This window comes from Dromaius novaehollandiae, chromosome 1 (genome assembly GCF_036370855.1).
Source record: "Dromaius novaehollandiae isolate bDroNov1 chromosome 1, bDroNov1.hap1, whole genome shotgun sequence".
Classification (NCBI taxonomy): Eukaryota; Metazoa; Chordata; class Aves; order Casuariiformes; family Dromaiidae; genus Dromaius; species Dromaius novaehollandiae.
In genome coordinates, this window is record NC_088098.1 from 89,001,549 (window position 1) to 89,024,938 (window position 23,390).

Genomic DNA, 23,390 nt, shown 5'->3' on the forward strand with positions numbered 1-23,390 from the left:
GGGAGTGCTTAATGTTTTGAGAGCAGTTTTTTATTCTTCTTGTTGATACGTGTGTTGTGGGGAGTTAATATTTCTTCACTATAAATACCGGTTGCAGACAGGTGATGGTTATAATTAAGCATGCTGGTGACAGAGAAGTAAGATATCAACCTCAAACTGTGAGGGAACGGTTAGAGTAACTGAATACTACTTAAGTATGGTAGAGAAGTTTTCAGATCAGCTGATTCAGATGAACTTAATTGTATCCTATTTAAAGATCTGCCTGCCATTCTCATTTATATTTAAGAACTCATAAAGGACAAGTGAGTTAGTGGAAAGTGTTGGGAAGAGGGGGGGAAGGACCACAAATAGCCAAGGGATTATCAGCTTAATTTCTGTTTCTGCAAAAATACTGGAACAAACGATTTATAACCACTTAAAATAAAAATGAGGAGATGAGTAACAACTAGTATATATTGTTCAAGAACAAATCATGTCAGACAAATGTAATTTCCTTACACAATAAAGTACCGGCCCTGTTGAGCAGAGGAGAAGTAGTACATGTAATATATTTGGATTTTAGTAAGGCTTTTAAGGCTATTGCACATGACCCATAGTAAGCAGGGTAGATCTAGGTGAAAATAAATATATGGTAGGTGCACTTTGGAAAACTTTAGCCTCTACAGAGTAGCTGTCAAAGATTTACTGTGAAAACAGAAGGATGCATGGAGTGGAGTTCCAAGGGAATTTGTGCTGGATCTGGTATTATCTGATATTGTCACTGATACTGGAATAAGAGTATGCGATTCAAATGCAAAATGATCTTGACAGAATGGAGAATAATGATCTGGACAAAAGAGTATTCTGTTTAGTATAGACAACTATGAGGTAGCATGGTTATATAGGAATAACTAAATGCATAAATACAGGCTAGGAAACACCTGGCTAGATGACAGGTCTGTAAGACAAGCTATTATGTTGGCTTTGCAAATCGAACATAAGTCAGCAATATCACTGTACCACTAAAAAGAAAAATACTATCTGCAGAGTATACATGTGAATATGGCCTAAAAAATACCTGAAGTAATCTAATTATGCAACTCAATAGTGAGGTAGGACTTCAGAAGAAATGTGTGTCAATCAGAAGATTCCAAATCATGGCAAAGAAAATGATCAGTGATCCCTAAAACTTGACCTATGGAAAAAAATGGAATAAGTTGTTAAGTTTAAAAAGAGAAAGCTGCAGGGAGGTGGGGCAGACATGACAAGTCTTCATGTATACAAAGGGCTAGGACAGAAAGTGAAGGGTTTAAATTGCCATAGAGAAAATCCAGTTCAGCAAGAAGAAACTTTCCACAAATGAGGTTGAATACTCACAAGCCACGGATGAGGAGCACAGCTTTCATGATTTTTTTTGTGTGTAATGGCTTTCATTTTGTGACATTACTAAGTCAAGCGCTGTTAGTATCCTTTTATATGGTTAGTTTTCTGTTCCCCTGACTGCTCAAGTAGCTTTTCCACTATTAATTCAGCTTTTTTGAGAGTTAATGTTCAGAGCTGAGAGCAGTTTCTCAGCCTGACAAAATGGAATTAATTGTTTTCTGTCTGCTGGAAATAGCTAGGCTGACACATACATCATAGTGGTCCTAGGATTCCTGTTTTCACAGTGATGGTACAAAATTGTTGTATGATTTATTAATATATACCAGATGCTTCTCTTCCAACATTTTCAGTTAATATGATTATAAAAAGGGGGGTTTTGGTCCAAAATCAGGTAGTGTACAGTTGAATACTTTCTCGTTTCTGTCACTGAAGATTTCAAGGTCATTCAGTTCTTCTGCAGAGTTGTCCCAACTCTCATCTTCATTGACAATATCTCCCAACTCCTGTAGCTTCTTTTGGGATTGCATAAGAAAACTTTAATTTTTTCTGAGAGGGTTTACATGGGGAAAACATACTTTAGGAAGGAAATGACTTAGAATGGCCGGCATAAGAATGAGGGTGGGGCAATATTCAAGGGCCAGAGCAATGTGAGTGAGTGATCCTGGGAAGCTGTAATGTTTTGTGAAGGAGGAAACCCCATTCTTAAACCTATTTTCATGTGTTTTTTTTATTAATTAAACTATGGGCCAGAGTTAGTAAAACATTATTCTTCTACTGTAAAACAGGACTTTCTGTCTACAATGTTACTAGCACAGTGCCATTCGTGTTTCATTCAAAAATGCAAATAAGTTGATCCATGACTGAGCAGCCCTCGATACTGTTATATGACCCATACAGGTTTTCAAAACCAAGTGTGTTCGGGGAACATTGCCACAGATGAGATATTGTCCTGAATTACAGGGTATCATGCATGAGCGGCTGAAAAAAAAAGAAGAGACTGTGATGAGCAGTTAGGAGCACAGGACTCTTTAAGGTCAAATGACCATCTAGCCCAGGTTTCTATCTCCAGAACTGGCCATAAACTGATGCCTAAAGAAGAGTAAAAGAAGAAGAAAGGAAAGGAAAGGAAGCAATAGGAAAAGAAAAAGAGTAATAGGAAAAGCATGTATGAAACGTCTCCTCTCATCCTCACCCCCCCACACACCACTACCTCACCTAGCTTCCAGCTATTTTCAAGTCAGGATTTTTCTGATCCTGGTGTATTTTGTCTTTTTAGTAATTCTCAGTGGATATATTTTATTTGTTTTCCAAGTACTTATTCAGTCTCCCCTTGAATTCATATGAATTTCTTCTACCTACAGAAACTTTTGGCGAAGTTCCCAGGCCTTCTACCCCGTTTCTTGAGTCACTTAATGATACATATCTTTAGAGTCATGATATGACTATTTTATAAGTTAATGAGCCATCATTTTTGATGGCTGCTACAGAAGGCGTATATAACTTTGAAAACTTTGAAGAGGTCAGCATTTTTTAGAAGAGTCTACAGCCTCACTGAGTTGTTTCATTTTAAACCCATGGGGCCAGGGGGATTATACAAGTGATATATCTGGCCTTAATACTTAGATTGTAGAAGTGCTGAGCACCCACAAGTTCAAATGAAAGCAAATTACTGCAGGTGTCATGTCCCTACATCTCTTAAAATTTGCTGTTAAAAGTATTGTTGATTCTCAGATTCCAGGGTGTGATTGGCGTTACGGTTGGCATTAAGAGAGAACATTGTTTTTTTTCTGTAGTCAGAGCACCTTTGAAAATTGATCATTACAATGCAATAGGAATGTAAACCATACAATTTCTAGAATCACTATTCATAATAATACTGTACCTTAATCTTTTTTTGCCCTAATTTCAATAAAATGGTAATAATAAGGCTTGCTTACCTTATACTTAAAGAGCAGTTTGGCCCAGGTTGGTGCTGGCAACTTTGAAAAGTGCAACGTAGGATTTTTATATTTCCTGGATTTCAAACATTTATTGTTTTTTTTTCCCCCTAAAAGAATTGCCATGTTTTATTGAGGCTCATTCTTCCTGGATTTCTTTAAGCCTAAAGTTGGGGATCAGTTTTTTTCTGGGAATGTGAGAATGGGAATATTTTAACAGTACTTACAGAAGACTAATACACAATTTATGCTTTCTTTAAAAAGGAGACTTTGTACCCTAATTTATCTAATACTTACACATTTTAGTTGTAGAAGCAGAGAAAAGAAAGAGGGATGAAGCTATTAAAGACCTGGAAAAATTTTGGAAATACTTGGAGCCGATTCTGAACAGTGGAAAGCATGGATCAAGTCTCTTTGATGTTGCCAGAGTTCATCACCTAGTTAAGGAGAACTCCTTTCCCCTTGATTGGTCTGACAGTGAAATGCTGGTCAGTGGATTGCTCTATCACAATGCATGACACACTTTGGGGTTTGTAATATTTAGCATCAATTTAGGAATGGTGGGAATTTGAGCTTGGTCATCGATGAAGCAGAACCAGAATAGTTAGTATATTTGTAATTTTGAATAAAAATGATTTATCATGTATCGAACAAGTTTATTCAGCACGTATTCACAAGGAGGCCTTTCAATAAAAATATCTGACTTGGAGTTTCTGAACATTGGAGGTCATAGCAGCAAAGTTTATAAACAATTTGAAGGATTAAGTAAACTCAGCATCTTCACATAGACCCAATTTGAATTTCATAAGAGAGTCTGGTGTTGGTATGAAATAAGACAAAAATTGTATTTTTGTACTCCTAACAGCAGTTCTACTTACTGAATGTCAGAAAAGTCACATGAGAACAAATTAAAATAAATGCTAGGACACTCTTTGATATAGCCGCTATTTTCATCCATCTAGTACTGCTTCTTTTTGTCCTACCCAAAGCATGCCTCTGGTTTATTGCTTACCGTAGCCTGGTGAGTCAGGACCATTACTGCTGGCAGAGAAAGTGAACCATTAGAAATATTTTCCAGCCTAGGATCTGAAGTGTGGCAAGGTAAAAGGGCCCAGTGTCTTCTAGTCTACAATGGTAGCAGTAAAAAACATAAACTGCTAAAACAAAATAAAGCAACATTCCATAATTTATCCTACAGTATTTGTGGTTTCTAGTATTAGGGTTAAAGGACAGACTACAGTCTCTGAACATTTATTTATAGTGTATTAAATTTTGTATATAAACAATCTTGTGAGCTAGGAAGTACCCTTGATCCTGAAGGGATCAGAACTGAATTTGGCTAAATCCGCAGTGGTTTCTAAGACATTCATTAAAAATGCCTCAACCGTGGAAGCATTTAGAATGGCCATTATACTATTGATGTGGTATTAAAATATGAAGCCTATTTTGAGAAAGAAGTTCTTTAATCCTGTCTATCCTCTTCATAATCACTTCTTCTAGGTGATTGTTGCTGCTTATGAGTATCCTGTGAGCAGTTATCCTTACTGAAATAGAAAAGAAAAATTTTCTGTCACTGAAATTGTTCTAGCAGGTTGTAGTTATAATTTCACATTCTTCTGTAACTCAGAATTCAGCAGAGCTCTAAAGTAGGCACATTTGTAAATCTTTAAATAAATAGGTGAGAAGAACATAGGTCATGAAATCATGGGTGAATAGAGTACATCTGTTCTGGTGGACTCCTTGGAGAGTCTTTGAGTCCTAGCTTGAAGTCAAAGATACACAGGAGAACTCTTGTGACATTTAGACATTTGATATGAAAATGATAGAGTATTATAAATAGAAAGTAATCTCTTTTTTCAGATTTCATGTATTTAGAAAGGGAAATATTTCCAAAAATAGTCGTCTTTGTCCAAGAATGTGTATGTTTATATCATAGTTAGAGAACTTTTTTTCTGTGTCTCTTCAGAGCAGAAAGCAAACAAATTGGACCATAAACCTGTAATTATACAAACCTTTGCATCTGTCCCACTGAGCAGTGCCAATTCATGTTACTTATAACTCTGAAAAAATTCTTATTTATTTTAAAAGATTGTGCATTCAGAACACTCCAATACCCTAGTTAAATTTTTCATATGCTCTCGTAATCACTTATAAGTAATAGAAACAAATGGAAGGTTTTTATACCACCCCATCCATTTTTCAGAGGAGCATCAAGCTGGAAGAACAAACAAAGATGTAAGAATATTGACTCTGAAAATCCTGCACTTAGAACTTCTCTCCCAAACATCTTCTCTAGTCTTTAAATACCATGAAAACTGAGACAACTATTTCATAAGTGGTCAGTGATTTTGGTGTGCTTGTTTTGAAGTGCCATAAAGAGGGTCTGAGTTTGAGAAAGCAGATGTTTGATACTTAAGGATCAGTTATATATTTAATCTGAATTAAGCACTTAAAGGCCGTTGTGCTTCCTCACTGGGGTTCATTTTAGAGAACTTAAAACTGAGACATCCAGTGTTAGTCATTTTTATAGTCCTTGAGCAAGTGATTGCATCAAGCTTATATACAATACAGGCAATCCAGTATGAGTCAAATAAAAGTCAAAGGGTGAGTCAGTGTAATTAATTCTTTCTTGTTGTCACTGAATGCCACCATTCTTGTCATGTGGAAGGAGTCCAAAACCAATAATATCCATCAAAAGTTACCATAAATAATTTCTTAAGGCCCTTGGCCAAAGATATCATTGGCATTAGCTTCTCTGACTAGCTGTTTTTCTTCTGAAGTTTGATTTTTTTGTATCCTGTCTCCTGTGGTTGTGATTCCCATTTTTTAACCTGCTGCTCCTGTGATGGCAGTCGGGTTTAGCTAATCTGACTGTTACTGCCATTAGCAGCTCTCCAGCCAGTCTCATTAGATTTTACACAGAATCATCCATTTTTGTCTTTGTCTTTATCATAGCTCTCTGAGAGGAAAGGAAGGAAAAACATACACTACAGTGACTGTATTAAGGAAAAAAGAAGAAAATACAAAAAAAATACTTTTGCATTATTTTCATGTGGCTTGTTCTCATGTTTTCATACTGTGCAAGATATGAGCCTCTTATAGGCAAACTTCTTAATCCAAGAGGCTTCCCTTACTTTCATGAAAGCAAAATAGTCTGTTATAATAGGCTGTTAACAGTAGTTGTCTAAAATCACCATCATTACATCTTTTCTGTAATGTCTAGGATGTACAAAAGAAGAATATGGCCAGTTAAAGCCATTGAAGCCTGAGGCATGTGGCTTCAGACAGGTTTTTGGTATATGGACAAAACATTTCAGATTCAAAATAGCAGCTAGTGTCAAATTTTTATTCCTTCCAAGCCTCAGTGCAATCCACAGTACGACACCTTAGTAACCTTGTCTCTTTTGTTGTCAACTTTTTGCAAATACGGCTTTCTTCCTTTGGAAGTTAGGATTGTATGGTGATATTCCGTGGTGATGTTCTACAGCTTTAGAATTCAGGGTTGAATTCTTGAGGTTTTCCTTAGTTTTAGAAGGGGAACAACAATGAAGAAAATAGTAGAACATGGCATTGATGGGGTTTTTTTTTTCTTTTTAATCTTTTATCCTTCTAGGGCAGAGGAACGTTGACGTTGCAAATGTGCTGTAGGCTGATCACCAATAGAAACATGCATATATATGATATAGAAGATACAGTATCTTATGTTACCTCCTGTTTCTTCACATCCAAAATAGGACCTACATTCCTGTTACAGGAGAGCAGACTTTGCATGGCTACTGTTAAATTCAGTTAAGCTTTATACAACTACAGCAACTGGGCAACATTCAGTCTGTATTGTGGTGTGATAATGATTAGGCAAGTGAAGATGAGGCCTTGTTTTCTTAGAATAACTCTATAAAACACTTTGAATTAGTGGAGAAAAAGTCCCTGGGAAGATTTTTAAACAGCTGTAGATCTGTTGGTTAGAGAACTAATGAGTCATGTGGTTAAGTTACACAACACTCTTGTATACAAACTTCATCCTTTGCATCTGATTTTTCTTTCATAGCTTGTATTTGGCACTACGCTGTTTGAAAGTGTTGCTTGTTTAATGTATGACTGCCTGGACTGGAAAAGACAGCATTGTAACTACTTGGAAAACACCAAGTTTATTAATGTGCCTGCATTATCAAAGACCAAATTGGCACAATCCCCTGTAACAGAGGTAAGGATCCTTTGTGCTTTACCATGCTTCTTGTAGAGAATAACTAATAACTGGAAAGGATTACTTGATTTCAATTCTGCAGTCAAAAATTCGGCTTGGACCATCACTCCATGTATAATTTGTTAGGAATGATCTTGGGACTTTTGTCTTCAGCACTTAAAAGCTCAGAAAAAAATAGCAGAATGCTGGGGGAACAGAGAAAGGAAAACTTGAAGGATCATACAGATATTGACATAAGGTATCAAATGACTTAATTTCTGATGAACATATTTTACAAATTCCCATGTCTAGAAAAACCACTGTGCTTGCACAGAACTACTGTATCTTCTAACAGATCTGTTAACTATCCAAAAAAGAGTATTAGTTCTATCTCAGATCAGTTCCCTTATTCTGTCCATGGTAGACAAAAGCTTATGCAGGCAGAAGAAGGCGTCTTGTGGGATGTAAACTAGTGGCAGGGAAGAAATGGGATTACTCCATTCTGTAGCAGTGCTACTGTATGCTCATTTAAAGCATTCATAAAACTACAACTTAATATCTTCCTTCTTTCAGAAGTTTGGTGGGGTTTGTCTCTCCTAATGTCAACCATTTAAAAGCATAGCTTCTAGTCTAGGGTAAATAACCAAAGCTAAATGAAATTTGTTTCTCCCAAATATTTCATGTGGCAGTCCTCAATGGTTCTGAGTTTTTCAAACTCTATTTCTGTTCCTTTAGGTACATCCAGCATCACCGATTATGTCTTCAAAGAAAAAAGGGCAAGCAGAAGAAGTTCTGCCAGCAGCAATTTTGCCACAGGGTATGTGCAAAAGATTAAAGCACTGATCTGTAGCTGTTCACTCTGTTTTACCATCATTCATCTGACAGCACAAATCCCTGATTTGTGCAGTAAGCCAAAGGTGTGATTTGATGTTGTGGGTAGTTTTTGGGTGAATACTTTGTGAAAATCTCTGGAAATGGCAGTGGTGATAACTAAATTCTGTAGAGAATCACTTTGTCTAACTATTCCTAATCACAGCTGGGTTTAAAAGCTAAGCAAATGTGGACTTTTTTAGTGTTTTTAAGAAACTGCCTGAAGGTTGAACTGGTTGGTAATATAAACTGGCATTTCTGAAGAAATATATCTTAGTATGTTGTCTCTTATTACAACAGAGGAAGAAGTTTCTTTTCTGACTGCTTATGTCGACATGAGGTATTATAATGACTTGCTGAGTCAGATTCCTGAGGAATGCATTTCTGTGCCATTAATCCTGAACTGCATGTTGGAACAGGTGATAATACTTTCTTATTAATTCACGTGGTTCATTCAACTGAGCACTGTTGTTATGAATTGATCAAAGACAAAAAAAATCATCTGTTTCAGCCTAAAGTAAGAGACTCTGCATGGAGGAACTGACCACGTAGGTTCAATATACAGGAATTAGGACTCAAAATGGCTTTCTTCTTTTCCTTTCATATTTTGCACTTACCCTGTATATACAATGTTATCCCAGAATTATTTTCTCAAGACTGCAGATCCAATATAATCGAATGAGGAAAAAGGTGTCATTTCTTAGCTGAGGCAATAACAAGTTTTCATATGCTGCAACAATCATATTGATACTGGAAGTTTGCTGTTCTACTCGTTATACAAAGATGCCCGTCTAGGGCAAGTTTACTACTAGAAGTGGCATGTATCCTAGCATTTATGCTAGTGCTTGACAGGTCTGACTTCTGTCAAGTTCAGGCACAACTTAGCAATGATCCACAGAATGATTTAGGGATCTTTCTTCTTTTAGAAAGTAAATTTCAACACTTTTTACTTTCTATTTATTAGTTTATTTGCAATATAATCTGAAAATAGACTCAAGCAAAATTACTCAGGATAAGATCCAACATCTGATATGGAGTCAGTTTTTAATTATCTGTGTACATTAAAAATTCTTAACTTTTCAGGCTGGAAATACATTTCTTCTCATCCTTCTAAAAGTGAAAAATAGGAGAACACATTTAGCTCAGTGTTTTCCATAATCTTTGGAACTGACATGGAGAATTTCAGTTTTGGTGCTTGTGCAAAAATATTGTGATTTTCTCTTCTGAGAAAATTTATGAATATGTGTATGTAGCTTATAGTGAGGTCTGCTATGTAATTGTAGTGTAGTTGAGCAGCAGTCATACTGTAATGAAAGCTACAATATGTCGTGTCTGCTAGGTTATTGCAAGTGAAGAAGACCTTACACCACCTAGCCTGATGGTACCAGAGCCCCGGGCGGATGGACTAGATCATACCATTGCAGATCATATAACCTCTATCCTTCCTTCTCTTCCACTTTCTGACAGTGAAAGAAAGGTTTGTGTTGTTTTTTGCTTGTTTCCTAAACTGACAAATAAATCTGATTATTGGTGTTAATTGCATCTATCTCTTTTTTTATTTAACAGAATCTCTATGACCACTTTTCTTCAAAATACAGTGAAAAAAAGGCTGTGACTCCGAGGGGCCCTCTCTTATTAAACTACCATGATACTCTGGCTCAGCGGTTGCACCTACTGGAGGTACAGTGCTATCTATCATATCTAAACAGTTCTAAAGTTTACAGATAGTCAATACTTAATGTACTATGAATGCTGGAGTGGTGTTTTTACAAAGAAGAATAGGACAGCCCAGATTTTTCCTACAGAATAGGCACACTAACACTTGTTTTTAGTCTGCTTCAGATGGAACAGGTTACTGTTACTGACAGAGGACATGGATCACAAAATACAGAACACCATATTGATGTCAGTGATCTGTTTGCACTATAATGAGAGAGTTTAGATTTTGGCACAATTAAGAGATATTACAGAACTCTTGGTTCAGTTTAGTCTAACACGGATGAAAGTGAGACAGACACTGAGTTATTACATTGATAACTGTGAAACAGCAACTAGACTAGAATAAATAGCAAGAGGTAGAGACATATAAGAAAATGTACTGAGTTTGTGAATGAATACAAGAAGTGCATTCAGGTGGACTTAAATGGCAGGAGCATAGTGTATATACAGGACATTGCTGTTTTCCCCAAAATCTAATGTAGGCAGAAAGGTTCAGAGTCCACTGCAAGGTTTAGTATTATTTCGAAGTAGAAGTTTCCAGACTTTCTGAACTAACAAACTGCTGTGAATTCCTCAAATTTTTCTGAAGTCAGGGTGTAGTTTTGCCATTAAACATTGAATATAAAATACTCTGAAGACAATACAAGTGATAATTTAATTCTAGATTTCACAGCTAGGCTGCAGACCATCTGCCTGGCTTCCTGGATTACAGTTCACCTGTGGACCGCTTTTACAACCATTGATTAAAATAATCATTTTAAAAAAAAATAGAGCTTGCCACATTGAAGGTATTCAAGCAAAAGACAGGACTGAGTAGTCACTGAGAGAGATGCTCTTAACAGACATGTGCTTGACGTATGATATGCTTGTTGCCAAGTAAATTCAGGATATAGCACAATGTTTGAGGAAGAAGTAGAGGAAAAAACAGATTTGAGAGATATGGTCCAGGAATAAGGTGCTGCAAGTCATGCAGAACACAGAAACATGTTAAAAAGAACGAACCTGAAGAATTCTCAAAGAAATCTCAAGAGTTAGATCCTTAAAATCCATAGTGACACTGCTGTCATAGAATGATCAGTGGGATCATTGTGATCTTCATCACTATGAGCTGTAGTGCAGACCAACTTCAAGATAAGTGCAAGGGACCTGATGCCTGTCTGAACAGATCAATATATATTTCTGTATTCCAGAAGTTTTGAGTCTGGCTAGCAAAGGCAAATACCTTTAAACAAGTATACACTGGCTATGCCTTCTCTCAGTTATTTTCTTCTGCTTCTCATTTTCCCTGCTCAAAATATCTGATACCATGATTCCGTAAAGCACTCTGAACACATGGCCAAATTAAAGTACATGTCCCACTGTCTTAAGCACGTTCATACGTCTTTTGCTATAAAGACTCTCATTTATTCTAACCTGATTTTTAGAAGTCCATTATTGTGAAAATTTACTTTAGCTCTGATATTCTGATTTTTGTTCCAGGTCCAAGGGGGCTTAAATCCAGAAAAGACTGAGCGTGAAATGTTGGGCAAACTGCCTCTTACAGATCTTCTCCAATTCACCCTTCCTTCACCTGAGGACATCACTAAACGCTTGGCTAGAGTTCATGAGCTCATGCATTATTGTACCACTGGTGAATTGATTTTCTTTTTCTGATATTTCTTTTTTTGTTGTGGCTGATGATCCTATTATATAGCAGGAATCTGTGGACAAGTGTTTTCACTTACCTAAAACCCTTGCAACATTGCCCTGTTTTCAGTTTCTTGGCTAGACCTTAGCCTGCCATAGAAGTTAGGCTAACTTCAGAGCTCAGTTTTATGGTTACTGTGCAAGGCTATACCAGTATTAAGTATTGCGTGGCTGAAAGTTGGCAGTATATCAGAACTCTCTTATTTATTCAAACATAAACATACACAAACTTATTTTCTTTCTGAGAAGGAAAAACAAGTACTTGTACAAATTGCTATTTTGACCTTAGCACACAGAATGCGTTTTGGGAGACAATGACATAAACACTATATTTATTTAGCAACACCCTTGTTGCAGAGGAGCACACATATCTTACGCAGAAGATTTTTACTGGGAAATAACAATGGTTTTCAAAATGTACTCTGTTTAAGTTGCTGATGTTAATAACAAAATGGCTTCTACAATAGTGCCTTTATCCAATCAGCAGAGTGCACTCACTTCTTCAGCCATAATTGCTTCTGCAGTTACCTTTTCTTGGAATGTGTATACAGCTATGATACACACTGTGAAAACAGTCACAAAGACTGCATAAATACCCTTTGATAGTTTTGAACGTTTGCTCTATGACTACTAAGAAATCTAATCCAAATCCCTTTGGTTGCATTTATGCTATCATATAAGGCAAAGGATTTGAAGCTGCTTTCCCTGCTGTTCATTTCTGAAATCCCATGTGTTGGATTAGTTTACACTGGCTGCATTGTTTCTGGTTGTTGGTGTGTTCATTTTAGAAAGTGTGTCTTAGCTATTAAGGTATTCTGTATCGCTGTAGCAAGCTAAATGGTGGGTATTAGGTTTGATGGTCTTCACTGGACCATACTATATAGCCAAATTCTCTCAACTGTTAACTTCGCTTGTAATTTCTTCACTTTTGTGTTTATCAAGGAGGTGATTGATTTGTACAGGAGGTGACATATCTAACATTTTCAACATGTATGATGTGTGCTTGGGTGTTTAACTAACATAAAGAGCAAACATGTCAAACTGAAGATACTTGTATAATTTGAATACTGAACTACCTGCCTTAAAATTCTCATAATTATTGTTCTTATATGGACAGCAATGTGTTCAACCACAAATACAATTTACTGTTGCCTTTGCACTTTGCATAATTCTATGTAAACTACCTGTAAAATTCTGTCTGAAGAGAAAAAACACTTGACACTTGGTTTGAGAAGTTACAGGAGATAATAAAAATGTTAATGATAATGGAAGCCTTTTCATGAAATATAACTAAAATAACTAGTTGTTTATCTGGTTTGATTAAGTCTACTCAGTATTTTAAAATCAACATAATTTATATAAAGTTAATGAGCTAGGAGGTATTCCGATGTCGGAAGCACTTCGTTTAAGATGGATTAATAGTTAGGCATATCATTTTGCAATTTGGACACATTAGATTTGAATACAGTGTAAAATGTAGCACTCATAATTTGATCCAATACCATTAAGGAAGTTGTCAGCTTTTGCAGAATTGCCAAGAACAATAAGCTCACATAGTCTTTTATTTATCTTCTGCTGAACCACAAGGACATTTTCAGTGAATGATTATAATTCTTTTATAGAACTTCTGAGTTGGGCTGAAGTAGAAAGAGCCTTCAAAGTGTTTACCTTTGAAAGCCTGAGGCTGACTGGGCTGAGTGACTCTGGTCTCCTGGAGAGCTCTGGGTCCATGGTCAGAGGTGATTCTGAAGTGTCTTATGTCCCCTGGGATAATCCAGCCAGGTTTGCAAGAGAGCTGAGACAACGCTTCCTTGTGGAAAAGAAGCTTAATGGGAAATCTCCAAGAGGCTCTGGTAAAAACCTCTCCATTTAGGTTACTCCTGGAGAATTTGAATCTGCTATTTACTTTACCATATCATTTGCTATTACAGGGTTATGATTTTTTTCATTGCACAAATCACCACATTTTAAGTATTGTGTAGTCTGTGTTGGCTGTCTATGTAGGTATAGTAGATAGTGACAAAAGCTAGGTCTTTTGTATGATAACATTAAACATTTTATTTAAGCAACTCTTTAAAATAATATCTGTAGAAAAGGACAGCATGTACTAGGAAGCTACTTTATTGCTTATGAGATCAAATGTATTTTAGAGACATAAACTACTGAAGACAGACTTAAATATCTTTCCAAATAAGGGTTCCTGTGAGTTATAATGGCAGCTGAGTCTTTAAATGACCTTAGTAACAACTACAGAGTAAAAGTCAAAATCAAAAGTGATGTGTAAGGTTAATTAGGCTTATATCTGTGTCTGTGTGTATATTTATATATATATACACACACACACACACGTGTATATTTGTATGTATGATTATCAGCAAATGAGTATTAGTGGCAATGTATGTAACTTACACATCAGGACTCTAGAAGGTATAAAAAGCTGAAAATGAAAATAAGTGGTGTGCTATACTTTGAACTTATGCATACCTACTTACCTTCTCCTATAAATTGTTTTCTCCCAGGCTTCACTCTTCTCTCACGTACAGGTTAATTCAGCGTAGAGTTTTGACATTCAAAATTTTGTTCCAAATTCAAACATAACAGGGAATGGGGAACATATATTAGGTTTTGAAAAGCATGAGACTGATGAAATAAGGCTAATGTATGGTAGAACTGATGGTGTACGTTAGAAGTTTAAACATCCTATTTTTATATTCGGATTAGACTCTGTATTTGGCCAGAAATATGTGAAAAACTTCTAGATAAAATCAATAAGAATGTCTGAGCTGTATTTTATTTTTAGCAGCTTCTTTTACTTTCTTCATTTGCAGTCTGTGCAATTAGTGTATCTTTCGCAGGTTATTACTGTGTATACTATTGTAACTGTGTGACTCAGATTTGAACAGCAACATTTTAGAGAGCAGAATCAGCGATAAAAAAGATCTCTTTGTAGACAATGCAGAGTTAATTTTCTGGAAGTTCTACACCTTATTCTTCTTGTCTGTAGGTTCTAACATAAAGAAAACTTGTACTTCCAAAATGGAGATGTTTTGGAACTGATGAAAAAAAAAAAAGAAAAAACTATGGCAGAGGCAAACCAGAACCATGTTTGTCAAGCAAATTAGTTTTTTTAATTTATAAATTTCTGCAGTGCTGGCAAATGGAATTCATGTTATTAGTCTTCAAGGCTTGACAGATAAGCCATTGAGATTTGCAAGTTATTTGCAGTGAAGTATATGGAATACCCAATGTTCTTGTTGCTAAAACTTGCTTTTGCAGCAATGGTACAATAAGGAATGAACCTGAGATTAAAGTTTTGTAGAACAGAAATTCTACAAAAATCTTTAAATACAGAATGGATGTGATTTATCCAACCTAGCTTTAGCTGTCTAAAAGTAAGTGTCTAGACTCCTCCTGTGGCCAGGGTAAAGAGAAAGGCACCACCAGGGGGTTATTCATCTAATGTTCCTTAAAGTCCAATTCTACTGCAACCTAAATAGATAACTACAGCAACTACATAGATATCATTTGGAGCCATCATCCCTCTCTTCCCCTAAACTACCATGTTTGTGTGATTCTGCCTGTTCCTTCATCTATCACAATTGGCATTTCATAGTCCAACCCTGCTACTCAAGCAGGGTCACCTAGAGCACCTAGATCATATCCAGACAGCATTTGAATATCTCCAAGGATGGAAACTCCGCAGTCTCTCTGAGCAACCTGTTCCAGTCCATTTCTCTGATCCTGTAGTGATCTGGTTTAAGGAGTGTTGTTAGCCAAGAAGTAATATTACAAAACAAGTAATTATTTTTCTGGGATGTTGTCCATCCTGCCCTAATACAGATGTCTAGATAACCAGGCTAGATGAGATCCTTTCTTTAGAAAGTTAGAGCAGGCAAAATGAATCCTTCTTTATCTGCCCCTTTTCTGAATTTTGAAAACCTTTTCTCGTGTTAGTTTATTTTACTTTTATGTTAGTCGCCATACTGAATACTGTAGTTACAAACATAGCTGTCAACATGTCAACACTTCTGCTGCACAAAAGCTACTGCCAGTAGGAAAATACTTTTGCTTTCAGATTCCTTACATCTTTTAAAAGCAGTTAATAAATGGACCTAATTTCCCGTAAAAGCAGAGACTAAAGATCTACATCTGGAAGCTTAGCTGGCTATGAGCCCACATATGAACAAATACTTTCTGGAGTATTTTCTCACAGGAAGAATATTTTTCTTGTATATGTGATTTTCAATCAAATATTATTGACCTCTGCACTGAGTCAGGCCATAAAAGAATTCTATCAAGAGGAGAATATTTCATAAAGTTATGAGAATATGAAAAATGTGAGACTGATGAAATCTGAATAAGACTAAGGTATGGTAGAACTGATGTTGTACATTAGAAGTTTAAACATCGTATTTTAATAGTCAGATTAGACACATTTAAGTTTGGCCGGAAATATGTGGAAAGCTTCTAGATAAAATCGCTGGGAATGTCTGAGCTATGTTTCATCTTCTTGAAGGGAAAAACTTAAGATGAAGTTAAAGTTTCCATGTGATCCTATTCCCAGCAGCTATCCAATGCCCATTGTAATGCCGATAGTTTATCAAGAAAGACTGGTCAAAGCCTCAGCATAAATAATGTTCTGTCATTACCTGATAAAACTCTAAAAACCTAATGAATTTAACAAATATAAAACTTGCATTTTTCAAAAATTCTCATATCAAAATAATTAGTGTTGGGGTATTTTTCATCTGTAAAGGGATACTGGTTATTATTCCTCAGATAATAAGCAGAGAGATGGTTCTTCATGTATGATCTTGAGGACACTACTTAGCACTACTTAGAATATTTTTATGCTTTCTGACCAGGCAAGGCCATCATAGGAAAGATAAAGAGACTGATTTGGGTGAGAATTATAAAGAGGCTTTTTTTTTTTTTTTTTTTTTAATGAACTGCCTGGGGCTTTTTGTCCATGGATTTTAAAGTGCTCATTTAGGAAATAATTGTGGTAGAGTTGCTTATGTATTTAGTGGACTGGTGTCATAAATGGAAGATTCAATCTGGAGGCAATCTCTTCAGAGGAAGTTAAGAAAACTGCATCACTCTGACCTTTGTGTTTAGGACTGAAATTTCTGGAGCTTTTTTAAACTTCTGCTTTCAATTTCCAGGACATATGGAAGCAAACAACAAAGATGGAAGAGATGGTCTGGCTGATGCTGTTTTAAACAAGGAACTAGATCTTTCTATTTCTGAAATGGCAAGTGTGATGAATTGAATAAATAGTGCTCTATAGCCTGAGAAAACAGAAAACACTGTTCAATGCTGGGACATGTTACTGGAGATTCCTTTGCAATGTTTTATGTGAATGTTAATTTTGTGATGTTTGGGGGTTAGTGTTGTAAGCATTATGAAATCACTTCTTTCAATTCTAAGGTGATGGACTTGGGTGAAGCTACTAATTGCAATTCTGTGCTGGTCTCACTGAATACCAGGGTTCAAATGTTAGCATGATGGTTTGAGAGCAAGTGCCAAATTGTGTCACACTAGTAGACTATGTAGTTTGGCATCTTCAGAAACACCTGCTTGCTATACAACTCTGGATAAATATAGCAATTTTAAAATGACTTCATAGGACCTGTCTAAATATTCATAATTGCTTACAGCACTCAAAAACATATAACCTAATAATAAAAATATTTAGATTATGTTTGCCATAAAAAAGTCAAAAGCAAAAACTTTTAGGAGCAATTGTATTTTGTATTAAATATTGCCATTTGGGTCTGCACATGTGCAGCATTATGCAATTAACTGTGATGCAACATGGGATGCTGTCTATTAAGTCAACAAGATTAAATATAATTTAATACAACTGACACTTAGATGTTGATACTCATTATTTTGTTTTGCTGTATTTTGAGGTGAGTCCGGAAAATTACGGCCCAGAACCAAACTTAGCAGAAATAAAAAAAACTCAGAGGCGTTGTTTGACAAACTGGATTTTTGCTGAGCATTTTCAACCACATGTCCTTCTTCAGGTATCTGTTAACTGATGGTAATATAGATACAGTCACTCCTCAGAATGGTGTGCAGAGAATTAATAACAGATAAAGGATATTTCCCTGCTAGATAATTGATTCAGTTTTATCCCTGATAAATATTTATCAGAACCCATTGTTCTTCAGCTGCTTTTCAGAAGCTTGTCTGGTATTTAGTTTGTAATTGCTTTTATTTCCTGGGTTGGCCACACTGTAGCTGGTCTTTTTGGTAGTGTGTCTTTAAACCAAATGTGTGATGGAAACAAAATTAATATACTGCTAGAGGTGATCATCTCTCACAGTTTTGGGATTCATTAATCCAGTGTATGTGAAAGCATACTTTGCAATTACCTGTGTTATGGGCAAACAGAAAATTTTGTCATGATGATACTTCACCTTTTCAGGGCTACAAGCTCCATGTATAGAAATCTTGCAAGCTAAAGACCAATATTTATCTTACAGAAAGACAGAACAACAAATGTGAAAGATAAGTTCAAGTGTAGATGGCATACGTTGGTAGGCATTCTCTTGGGACAAGAGAATTGGATTAGTCCCTGTGCTGCCTTGAGCTTCACATGCTGCAATTCTTATTTTATCCTAATACATGTTATACAAGGGTGAAGGAAAGGCTGCTTGCACTTTTTCACACCACTTTAGAGTCTGGTTGTAGATTTGAATGCATGGGGAATTCCTTCTTATGTGAGGTAAATAGCTAATAACAACTGAGCAGTCAATAATTAATAGATCTATCAAAAGATGTTGATGAGAAATAACTGCAACAGAAAGTAACATTTTGATAAGAATTTTTTATATCGTATTACTACATGTCACATTAAATACATTTTTACACTCAGCTGTTAATAAGGTTTTCATATGTGAAAAGAATATTTGTTGATACGGAATTTATTCTTAGAAAAGATTCAAGACTGTACTTTATGAGGTATTACATGTAAATTATTTCAGCTTTACTTCTGTTCAAGAGTATTATAAAAATAATTTAAAAGAAGGCTTTCTTCTGACTGTAACTGTAAGACAATGTAAATACTGAAAAATGATGCACAGTACAGAGTAGAGTAGAACAATGAAAAACACAGTAAATCTCAGTGATATGCACATCATAGTACAACCAGTTGATTACCATGTGAACTTAAGTGAGCTAAAAGAAAAAGAAATCAATTTGTCAATTTTTTCTACCTCATATACAAGTTCTGCTTTTATTAAACTTTGATCTTACCTGAAATTTTTCATTCATGATCAGTCTTAGCAGGTGGAGAGAGTTCTAAACTTTGGCTCTATGGCTTTGCCTCCTACAGTCTCGCTGTCAGAATTGTCTAGATGAATGGAGTATAGTGAGTATCTCTTCTCAATACAGATAGCAGTGGAGGTTCAGCTTCCACATGCCTGAACACTTCAGATTGCTGGAATCGAAATGCTTTGTGTACTAGCATGTACACATCTTCTAGAACAGTGAAGTTCTGGAGCATCATTTGCTAAAATCTGTGCTATGTAGTATCTGTGCACATTACTGTCTGCAAGGAGGATGCATCTTTTTCTTTTCTTTTCAGGTTCTTCATACTGCAACCCAACAGTATAGATGTGTTGATTCCTTCTATCATACCCAAGATAACTCTTTGCTTGTGGTCCTTCACAATCCTATGAATCAGTATCGTCTGTGCCAAGAGACCTGGGATGTGGCATTGCACTCTGATGTTGGATTCAGGTAATTAATTTTATCCTTCATATCTTACTCACCAGCAGTCATTTTCAATTAAAGCCTGCATGGCCATGCTTGGGGCAAAGCTTAGAAATGAAAAAAATACCATGATGTAACACATTTCTGAAAAAGCAAGTCACACAGGTGGATAGCAGCACTATATCAAAAGTATTCCAACAAACTTTTCAAAGTGAGAACTACACAGTAACTGTATACGACTACTTTTCACAGACTGTAAGAATATATATAATACACACATGCACAGAAGCACACACACAGATTCATTTTAGGAATATTCACATCAGGAAAACAACATTGAGGACACTTAAGATGAAGGAGGTCAAAGAGGAAACTGAGAATATAATTATCTTTTTCTTCAGCTATGTATATATAAATTGGGCAAGCATCACTCTGGGAAAAGTTTTAAAGAAAAGCTAGAGACCCTTATCAATATTCAGAAGATTTTTTTTTCTCAGAGCACCAAATTCTTCCTCAGTTGTTTGTCACTATCTGCTTTCCAGTTAGAGGTATGCAGGTGCTTGATGTGTCCACTGTTAGAGCTTTTGCCAGTAGACCTATTCATTTCAGGGTAGGTTTTTGCACTGAAACAAATGTATAAATGATGGTGTGGATCCAAGTACTGTTCCAGCTTATTGATCCAAAGTAGAATTTTTGTCTACATACTGATATGTAAAGAAGCTACTTTGCCACACAGAGATATCTGGGCTAGCTTTAGCCATATCACAGTGGTGCTCTGTGGATTAATTAGATTTGTTTTATGAAATAGAATTAGAAGCAAATTATCTGGTAGACCAACATTTTTTTTTCAAAAATTTTTCCACAAGCATTGCTTTCTAAGTGAAGTGCCCTATTTTTCATAATATTGGAATCCTTTAAGAGAGATTTGTACCTACATATATGAACAAGCTTGAATGCTAAATAGGCAAAACGTGCCTTCCTTGAGTCCTGTTTCAAGTCTTTGTTCTCAGTGAAGGAACACTGCAGGAGCCTGTCTCAGTTTTCTAGGCATGTGGGCTTAAATTATTTGTCATGAAAAAAGGCTTTTGTGATTAGGAGTGACTGGGACCAGCGTTGTCAACCACAGTCAGAAGAGATTTACCGGCAGAATCCTGGAGTTCATTGGAGAAAATGCTGGCTGTTTTGTGGTTGTGGGGCAAATCTACTAAATGTCTGCCCAGATTTTTTTAATCTATAATTTTGATATATAATTTTGATATATTTTATATATGTAAATATATAAGTGTATATACATATATGTGTGTGTGTGTACACAAATATCACCTGCCATCTCTCCCAAAGATGGTAACAGATAGTGTGTTCAAATAAACTTGGGGCTTGCATTCAAGTAGATCCAAAGGGTCAGCAGTCTCAAACGAAGTCTGTTACAGATAAATGTATTGGGGCCCAGGGTTGTTTACTTTGCCTGCTAACTGTTCCTTCCCTTCTTTGGGGCACTGGACATTAAGGGATTGATTCAAGTGCTAACCTAAACAACTAGCGTCAGTTTAGCCGCTCTAGCACGTCTGTGATGTCTGCATAGGGCTGGCCGATGTGACAGAAAACCCATAGGAGACCCGTATCCTTCTGGAGCAGCAACTGGAGACAAGGTCACATACCCTAGTACATCTAACATGTTGCTTGATGAACCTCATGTATGAACCTCACCCCTATGACATACTGCTGTTGTGTTGTCAGTAGGAGCAGATAATAAGGAACAGAACCTCTTCAGGAAGCAATTATTGAAACAATTTAACAACCCTTCTCCTAGAACGATCTGGCTAGTCATTTTGAGGGGGCATTGAGATAGTCAATTCAAGACCATATATTCCTGAACTCTTGATATATGCAAAATTAAAGTTCCAAATTTTGCTTCCAAAGAAGGAATGAAGCACACTTTCTGGCAGGTGCATTATAATTCGGTGGAGGATGGTTTAGCTATGTGCTTCCTTTTTATCTTTTTTCCAGAGATACTGGAAACAAGACCTAGACATTAAAGGTGGCTTCTGCCTGGGGTGTGCCAGGTTTGTTCACTGATGGTTCACAGGGTTCTGGTTCAAAGCAGAAGGGTTTTCCTAAACAAGCTGACATAAAAAGCTAAGCAGAACATTTGTTTTTAGCCTTGGTTCAGAGGAATATTCAACTTTAGTGCTATTTGTGCTACTTAGTATCTTTGAAGAGATACTGACTCTCATTTGATTCTGTGATGTGGCATCTGTACCCGCCTTTTCTCTGCAAAATGAGCATAATTTGCAGAGACCTAGCTCAACCTTTTTTCCAAAGAAAAACATAAGTATTTGCTAGTGTATGTCTCCAAGCAACATAACAGTTCTGTAGAAGACAGTCTTTAAATAACTGGAGTGCTTCAAGCTGTTGCCTACATCAGCTTCCAGATCCTGCTGAGTTGCCACACACACATGCACAACCCTACTTATTAATTCAGCAGTAGTATTCTACCTTTGTGTGAAATAGCGGCTCCTGATGAGTTTAGTGGCCAGTATTCCTTTTTTGGTTTTGGGTTTTTTTTATTATTACTATCATTTGAATTTTTAGTTCATATTTAAGAGTCACGCTTTCACTACAGGAGAGGTACAAATAACAGAGACTGTATTTGACTCTCCCCTCTGCTAGTAGTTCACTACCTGTGTTTACTGATTACTTCTTTATTGTAACATCTTGTAGACCAGACACCCACTTTGTAAGGTTGTTCCATAGTTGCTCTCAGGAATATACTCCTGCCAACTCATTGAGGGATAATAGCCAATCAGTTGATTACAGTGAGACCTGTCACAGCAAATTCTCATGAAAGAAGGAAATTAAATTTCTTATATCACAGCAACTTGACTTTTTGAAGTTGCTTTTTTTCCTGGAGATCCCAGTAACCCTTCTAATCCAGGGATATCAAGTCCATAGTTCACGTAGAACATCCAAAAAATTCAGGAATTAGACTCTTCTCTTTGTGCCTTTCAAAGGGTGGGCAGCAGGAGGCTGTGTGTGAAATCCAGTGGATGCTACTCACCAAAGGAATCTAAAGGTAGGGGCACATGTACCTACAGTGACACGTGTACAAAACATTTCAACTCGGGTTAGGATAAGTGACCACTCTCTGAGGAAGCCAAATAATTCAGACATCAAAACTGTTCTTTTGCTCAAAGTGAATCTCAATGGCATTTGTTTACTCTTTCATAGTAAACACATTACACAAGTTGCTGGAAAAAGAATAATCCTTTCTGAGAAATGATTCTGAGTCAGACATTGGCAGTAGTGACATCAGAATACATATTAATAGAGCATGTATTTTTGACTTTGAATGACTGTTTCATTGGCCTAAAATATTTTCCACACAAATAGTCTCATTTTTATTTATAACATAGATTCATCTTCAGGTTATTCCAGTACTGGCAACTCTAGGTTCCAGCCTAGTTTTCCCCTTTGTTTTCAACACTTTTGTTTCTGTAGCATGTACACTTTTCTTGAGATACAAGCAGAGTGGTCTTGTCCCTACTGAGTATATGACCAACAGTTTCTCAGTGCAAGTTTCTCAAAGCAAGCTCCACGTACCTTAAAGGAGTTGGGAGATACCTTTAAGCTGAACATAAACTGTATACATGTCCAGTCTGTATAGAGAGCACACATAGCATCTTGGGCATACAATGTAATGTTGCAATAAGAACTTAAAAATCTCTCTGAGGTCAAGAATTGCATATGCTGCCTATGTACATGTTTCCAAAAACTTCAGATTCATATAGAGCCTTTGAATACAATTGAATCATCTGGAGCTTATAAATGCAAAACGTCATAAAAACACAACTGAATCTCATGCCTTTTTAAGAGACTCTTTTAGTTTTGAGCTCACAATGAAAAATTAT

The 23,390-nt window shown here is 36.3% G+C and overlaps 1 protein-coding gene across 3 annotated transcripts in view; it reads left to right on the top strand.

Moving 5' to 3' along the window:
• Positions 1–23,390, top strand: part of SPAG17 (sperm associated antigen 17) — a 121,681-nt gene that overhangs the window by 33,584 nt on the left and 64,707 nt on the right. For 2 of the 3 annotated variants that reach the window (XM_064519484.1, XM_064519487.1), the window contains 11 exons: positions 3,606–3,787; positions 7,348–7,503; positions 8,218–8,299; positions 8,653–8,771; positions 9,692–9,829; positions 9,919–10,032; positions 11,551–11,701; positions 13,380–13,610; positions 16,923–17,011; positions 17,673–17,789; positions 19,355–19,509. In XM_064519484.1, the coding sequence (XP_064375554.1) occupies positions 3,606–3,787; positions 7,348–7,503; positions 8,218–8,299; positions 8,653–8,771; positions 9,692–9,829; positions 9,919–10,032; positions 11,551–11,701; positions 13,380–13,610; positions 16,923–17,011; positions 17,673–17,789; positions 19,355–19,509 (1,534 nt within the window). The remainder of the gene's footprint in view (positions 1–3,605; positions 3,788–7,347; positions 7,504–8,217; positions 8,300–8,652; positions 8,772–9,691; positions 9,830–9,918; positions 10,033–11,550; positions 11,702–13,379; positions 13,611–16,922; positions 17,012–17,672; positions 17,790–19,354; positions 19,510–23,390) is intronic. The other variant, XM_064519492.1, reaches the window with a different exon arrangement.